The 7,238-nt window shown below is 41.8% G+C and overlaps 1 protein-coding gene across 2 annotated transcripts in view; it reads right to left on the bottom strand.

Moving 5' to 3' along the window:
- The window catches only part of LOC118331317 (14-3-3 protein epsilon-like), a 12,036-nt gene that overhangs the window by 4,430 nt on the left and 368 nt on the right, over positions 1-7,238 (bottom strand). For both annotated transcript variants that reach the window (XM_035666158.1, XM_035666159.1), the window contains exons 2-5: positions 5,768-5,961; positions 3,842-3,948; positions 2,263-2,469; positions 612-748 (exon numbers count right to left, since the gene is read on the bottom strand). In XM_035666158.1, coding sequence (XP_035522051.1) covers positions 612-748; positions 2,263-2,469; positions 3,842-3,948; positions 5,768-5,961 — 645 coding nt within the window. The remainder of the gene's footprint in view (positions 1-611; positions 749-2,262; positions 2,470-3,841; positions 3,949-5,767; positions 5,962-7,238) is intronic.

The following is a 7,238-nucleotide window of genomic DNA, read 5'->3' as shown; positions in this document are numbered from 1 at the left end:
AGAGAGAGAGAGAGAGACCTTTGTGCTGAGGGGAAAGTTAGAGAGAAAGTTAGTTTCCTTGATGCTTTTTCCTTTGATGGTATCAGATTAATTTAATATTTCAAAAACCTTCATTCCTCATCGTTTTCCTTTTTTTCCCGTCCTGGGTTGGACGATGTGTTAAAGTGATCCAACCGGCCGCCAGTCAGTCCAACAATCGCTACGTGCTTCGAGCTAATAGCTTTAATAAACATAATAAACTCACATTATGTCAAGAAAAAGACTTGTTTTCTGCATTAAAACCAGAAAAATACGACCTTTTAAACTCGAGTTTCTCTCTTATATCGGACTAACGCCTTGTTAAGTGATTTAAAAACACACTTAATTTAAACTTGTGTGTGTGTACCTCGCGCTGAACGTCTGTCACCATTAAATTAACAAACATCGTCGATATATAATCACCCAACCCTGTGCTGAGCTGTGAAGAAGCTGCGACCGAAGGCACTCGGGGGTCTTAAAAAGGAACAAATGAGCTTCAGAAACAGAAGATCTGTAGATAATATCGGTAGATCGCAGTCGTGTATTGGCTCATATCTAACAGCCCCGAGAATAAAAGGAAACGGCTCTCTCACCATCTCCCTGCACGTCTGAGGTCCATAGTGTCAAGTTGTCACGTAGCAACTGCATGATAAGTGTTGAGTCCTTATAGCTCTCCTCGCTCAGCGTGTCCAGTTCTGCGATGGCATTGTCAAACGCTTCCTTCGCCAACCTGCAGAGGTAAACACACACATAGTAAACAGGTGGATTGAACTGTATAATCATCTCAGGCACTGGCCTTTACCGGGTTCCCGCTCGTTTTAAAACATCGTATTCAGGATATCTTCCAGGAGACAGCACTTGCTCACCAACGGTTATACAAGCTGCGGTTTTCGGCCAAATTGACGTGGAAAAAAATAGACTCTGTCCCGAAAAAGATTCATTTTGCTCCCGGTAAACCCGTTTTTAAAAGGTTATACAGTTTATCTTTCGAACTATATAACACACCCAGGTTTACGTAGGTGATTTCCAGAAAAACATCCATTATTTTCAGGATATTTGCCCATTTTAAATCAATATTCTGGTGTTTTCATGACCGGAAAAATAGTCTAAACGAGTGGGAACCCTGCTTTGCATAATCTTTTATATATCTGTCACTTCTGTAATGTATTTATTATATTGTATTGTTTTGTTAGAACCTCATTAGCCTACTCCAGTACATTTACATTGAAGTGTAAACAGCAGTGTTGATTAATGTGCACTGTCTCTGTAAATAAATACATTTCTTTACCACATTTTCTCACCTTACAGTCTGTTTCTGACTCCACTGCAGAGGCGCTGACCGAATGTGTCAGGATGGAAATTAATCTGTTCCCTTTCAGGACTGTTTTTTTTTTTTTTCAAGTTGCCAGATTCCTGAGAATCATTTAGCCAACATCCTGGAGCCTCCTTAGCTCCAACAGCTGGAGCGCACAGTTTCTTTTCATGTGGCATTTGAGCCATATCGAAAGGGAAAACTGTTTAAAAATCATGTGGATGTAATTTACCAAACTGGACGTAAACGGCTGCACAGGACTTTTCCTGATGCACTGCAAAAGGTGCATTTGAGGATGATTTTTTGGCTGAAAAAACAAATTCTTCCTCCTTTTAGTTCTAGTTCAGTCCACAACAGTGGAATTTTTTGGTCTTTTAAGTCTTTTTGATGCTTTACTATGTTCCCCTGCCACTGGGTGACTTTCTTTCTGCGGTTTGAAGCGTACAGTGTAGGTATGGGATTCATGATATTATCACAATAATCATTAAAAATGCATAAAACTTAAAAAAGCACAAAAAAATGCATTGGAATCGCATTTTATTTGTCGTTTTTAGACAGATTTAAGATTTCGAAATTACTGTAAAGATGCACCGATTCAAGAATAAACCAGGAAATCGATATTGGGCTGTACATTAGTGAGCTAGACAGCTTTTTTAAGTGACTCATGAGGAGATTCACGATTTTCCTGATATTGCAAATTCACCACGATACACTTTTTAATGGCTATATGCCATAATATCACACATTGTCCCATCCATAGTACAGTGGCTTCATCAGAGCTTAAAACAGGTGTCGATGACAGTAAATGTGTGAGCTACAAAGCCAAAACAAGGAGGCTAAAAAGCTCAGAGGTTGCAGAATAAGTTTAAAACAATCACAAATAACGACATCCTTTTAAAATGCGGTTAAACAGACGACAGAAAATGACCCACCTGCAAGCGCGGTCCGGCGAGTTGAGGATTTCATAATAGAAAACTGAAAAGTTAAGGGCCAATCCCAGACGAATGGGGTGCGTTGGAGGGAGTTCGATCAAGGCGATGTCGCTAGCAGCTTTGTACGCAACCAAACTGTTCTCTGCCGCCTCCTTCCTGTCGTTGCCTGTGGCAAACTCTGCCAGGTACCTGTGGTAATCTCCCTTCCTGAGCAGAGAGAACGGCACAGTCAAGACACACAGCTGCTTGTAACAACAGAGTCCAGACAATCCACCTGACAGATGCATTAACAAACCAGGGGGACTGAAGTAAAGGTTCTTTTTAATATCTACATCAGCCTAAATGAGAGAGTACAGCAACTTTTAGAGTAAATTATGGCTAAAATACTCTTGTGTGATGCTGTTCCACCTTTACGAATCATCTGTGTATTTATTTATTTAGGAGAGGTACTGTTTCTTGCACAGGCATGGTATCTTTTGTGGCTTCAAGCTGTGTGGTAGAGATTAATTTTCCAGGAGGACAATGAGCCTCTAAATGCATCTAAGCCCTGACAGGCCTACTTTAAGGCGAGGAAGAACAAAGAGAGCGCTGCTGGCCTGCAAGATTTAAACTCCACAGATCATTTCCTGGAACATTTAAAAAGGGACGAGGCTCCGGGTTTCTCTCAGTAATGTGGAATGTTGTGAATTTCCAAATTCTGCACAATTAAATACCAGAATGCAAAACTGTGGTTATAACGATTGAAGACATTTTTGGACCTTTGGTAAAATAGCTCAATAAAAGCAGCGGTTACCAACATTTTCCCTTTAAAATGAGCCCTTTTCTATCATTAAGTAAACTGAGTAGGTGACATATTGTATGGATATTTCACGTTATATTCAATGTGTAACAATAACAGAAGAGAACAACTGATAAACTGTACAATGAATCCAAACAGTGAACACAATAACTGCAGGATTTCAGTGATTTTAAGGAATTCTGAGCAGATTATTTCCTGCAAATATTGCTCAGAAATTAGTTTTCCTGATATTTTTAGCAACTTTTTATACAATTCTCTGTCTGTATTGTGTATCCTCTTTATTTTTAAACAATCATACATAATGAACAGCCTTCTTTTTTGACAAATTGTGTGTTTTATTCTCTTTGTTCTATCAGTTCTTGTCAATATAAGCTTGTGTCCCTTATCCTGTGAGATCCTTTTAAAAGTTTATATATTAAAATCCACCCAGCAACTGTGCTTTTTATTTAATCTTCGACAGCCAGGTTGCTCAGCAAAGAGGAATATGTAATTACTCTGTTAGGGATTGACTAGGGATCGGCTGCGCTCTAAATCTAACAGGAAGTAGCTCAGATAGACACATGATACATAATTAACTGCCAGTTCACTTGTGCACTGGAGAGGTGAGACAAGGTGAACGCTCTCAGCTTTATAAAGTATCTGCGCAGCAATCTGCATTATGATTAAACAAAACCCTTTTTATTTTCCATCCCAGAAGAGTCGTCTATGAAATCACGCTGATGCCAGCCTTCGTCAGGCTGAGGTTAATGCTGGAGGAGATACACACTGTTGGATACGTACATTTTGTAGTAGAAAACCTTAGATTCTCCCGCGACTGCAGCTAAGATGAGGTGCTTGTCCAGTACATCCAGAATGTCGTTGCAGATTGATTTCAGCTCTTTCTCGACCTGCAGACACAAACACTGCTGTCAGATTTTCCTTGACAATACAGGACAGCACTCGCTCAGAAACAGTTACATAATTTACTGGCTGCAGCAGACACGAGTACTGACGCATTTAACCACACTTTTATTCTCTCTTTCAATACAGGGTTCATGATTAAACTGTGGTGATATGATTTACAGATTACTTCAAGAATATTTGGTCATTTTAATCTTTTTCGAGGTGTTTCCAAGATCAAGAATCTAGTCTCTAACGTCCCATGTTTTCCAGGACGCGTGGGAACCCTGAGTGACAAATACAAATCCTCCAACAATCTGCCAACCAACAATTGTTAAAATGTGAGCAGAGACGTACGGGGCAGCTTTCGGGGCAGTCCCCAGTGGAAGCGTTTGTCACAGAAAGAGCCGGCTGGGTATTGTTTGACTGGCCGACACCGACCCCTTGAACTCACATGTTTAAACATCACTATACGGCGACATGTCCGCGCACATAAAACAGCTTTTTCTTTGGATGCTGACTTTACCCGGTTGAAGTTAGCAGCGGGTGAAGTTTTGGAAGCATTATTAGTTAGTAATAGAGGCCCCAAACCCACCAGGGATTTATCTTGCACCCACCAGAAAGACGGAGACAGAGTCAACAAATGAAGTTGAGAAGAAGATTAAAGCGGCAGCAGAGCAAGGCGAGTCAGAGACGTTTCTCAGTTGTTACTGACACAGTAAGATAAAATCTTTTTCACCTGCGGGACGGGAGACGACAGGAATTCTCTATTGTGCGGGGGAGTGAATAGTAAGGGAGTGGACACACACACAGCGGGAGAGGGTGGTAATAGTCGGAAATCCACCGTGAGTGGGCGGGAGCAGGATTAAATTAAAAGTCCTGTACAGAGTTCTTCAGCTTTCACTTTTAACTAAGCAGATCAACCAACCACAACTACAGAAATGCATCATACAGAGGCAAATATAAATCTTTAATTCCCACAGTTTTGGCAGTTTAATGCTCAAAGTCCCATATCGGATAAGTCTTGAAGTACCAACCAGATGCGAGTAGAAAGTCTCAGCAATGACGCCATCGTGAGGTGTGAGTGAACTGACAAAAATAAACTTTCACACATTGGGAGTGTGGGTGAAATGATCCTACACGAAGTCATAAAATCTGTTTTCCCCCACTCACTAACTGACTGGAGGGTTGCTGCTGCGTTGCACTCAGAAAAAGTGGATTCTTGGGCGCCGCCTACCTCGTTATTTCACTCAGACGAGTGTCGTTGAGCGGTGAAATCACACCGCTTCCTCTCCAAGTGGAGAGGCCGGTGGAGGAGAGCTCACCTAAGGAGAGGGAAAGCATCTCTGGCATATTGCCTCCTGGATATGGAAATCAGATTACCTGAGTGCGCGCCAGCTACACTTCAAAACCAGTTTAGTCCACTGGGGTTGTATTGTCATTACTGTGTCCAATTCAGGACTTTGTGAGCATTAAAAGCCAGTTATATTTGCTCTATGACCTAATGTAAGAGAATCTGTGACTGCAAAAGGGCTAACGGTGAATAATTTTGCTCCGACTTCCCACCAAAGCTAAGTGAAAGCGAGTCAGCGTATTCCTTCACAGGTTCACAGAAGACTGTTAATGTTTTGCTGGAGTCATGTCTGCAGACATTAGGGTTACAAAACAACGCTTACAGGTTCATTTAGACGACGGAAACTTGTCAAAATGTTACATAAAAACCTGAATTTTCTTCATCAAAACCTCGTAGCTGAGAAAACAATAAAGATACACTCTCACACTGCTTACAATCAAAGTACCCAGCAGGGTTTAACAACAGTGTCTGACCGTTTTCCTGTATTCTCGGATCATCTTTAATTTGTCTTCTCCGCCTTTGTTTTCTTCTTTCTGTTCGAGGCTGCTGATTATCCTCCAGGAAGCTCTTCCGATCACGTTCTTTATGCTACCGAGAAGCAGGTTCCTCTCCCTCACGTCAGCTCCACGTCCATACTGGCCACCTTCTTTCATCGATTCCACCATTTCTGAAAGACACAGGGATAACCAATGGCATGATGAAGGACATGAGTTTCTTATGGTTCCTTCCCATATTGGACAACATTCCTCAAAACAACAAGAATAAGTGAGTGACCTCAACTTTCTCCTTTCTTAGGGGCGCGCTCAAGCGTCAACTGTCCTACTGTCTACTGCCGCTTTACTAGGTTTTAACGGAAGTTTCACCGGGTCGGCTTTATAACGTCGACATCTGCAGCGCAGTTTCTCTCCCGTGATCCGTGTCTTAAAGGGGAACTTGGAAAATTTTTCAAGGCTTTCAATAAACCCGTTTAGAAATCATTTGGGATGGTTAAATCTGTTCCGGGTGAAAATGGTGACGCCCCACGCCCCTCAGGCGACCCAGGCCGGAAAACCAACCGTTGCAACTTTGGGAACTAACCGTTCCCGGTATAAATTGGAAAATAGGGAAGTATGCGAGAAGCGAGACGAGCAAGAAACACGAACGGCTTTACGCAATTCCACAATAAACGCACACGCCGCCTCAATTAACGGTAGTTGTAATAATGGAATTACCACCTGCCGGTAGAAATATTGCCTCCACACGAAAAAGGTTCCCGGCGAAAAAAAAGGCACATCAGCCAGCGGTAGAAAAGAGGGAGGAGGGTGCCGGCAAGTGAAGTTGTTTTTACGACGTGTGTGAATACACGTCCAGAAAGCTGTAAGGGGGAGCTCGCTGAGAAAAAACATGCGATGACAAAAGTGAAAAACCAGCGAAGGAAATGGCTAGAGTTTGCCAAGTTCCCCTTTAAATCCCACTGAGAATTTTTCAGAAGCAGAGCGTCTTCAAGCGTCGTTCCTGTCCAAAAACCCGGTGTTTACTTGTGTATTCTCCTTTTGAACCTCCTCTAACCTGCCTCTGAGTGACTGATTTGGCCGGGTGCCAACAATGATGTAGCGTAAATTTGAGACTGCATGTGGTATTTTTATTTTGAAAAACTGACTGGATTTCTCTATGTCGTTTCTGGACTCGAATGTGGTGCTTTTTAGAGGAATTTAGAACATTTCAGGCAACCACCGCGGAGCTAGAACGCATCGTGGTCGTCCCGGGAAGAATTTGGGGGTAAGCTTTAAATTTAGAGCCTAGATATGTCTGTTATATTTAGCCATTTTTAATTCAATATGTAACAAGAAAAACTGCAACAAATAAAATGCTTTCTCTGTTTCTCTCTCTCTATATAAATATATATAATTGGTCACTTCTGGAGGGTGACTGTCCTTCTGTCCATTATAATGAAATTAATCTTTA

Source organism: Morone saxatilis, unplaced genomic scaffold (assembly GCF_004916995.1).
Source record: "Morone saxatilis isolate NCDOM2014 unplaced genomic scaffold, NCSU_SB_2.0 Contig20, whole genome shotgun sequence".
NCBI classification, from domain to species: Eukaryota; Metazoa; Chordata; class Actinopteri; family Moronidae; genus Morone; species Morone saxatilis.
The sequence above is the reverse complement of the archived record's forward strand: the minus strand, read 5'-3'. Positions and strand labels throughout refer to the sequence as shown.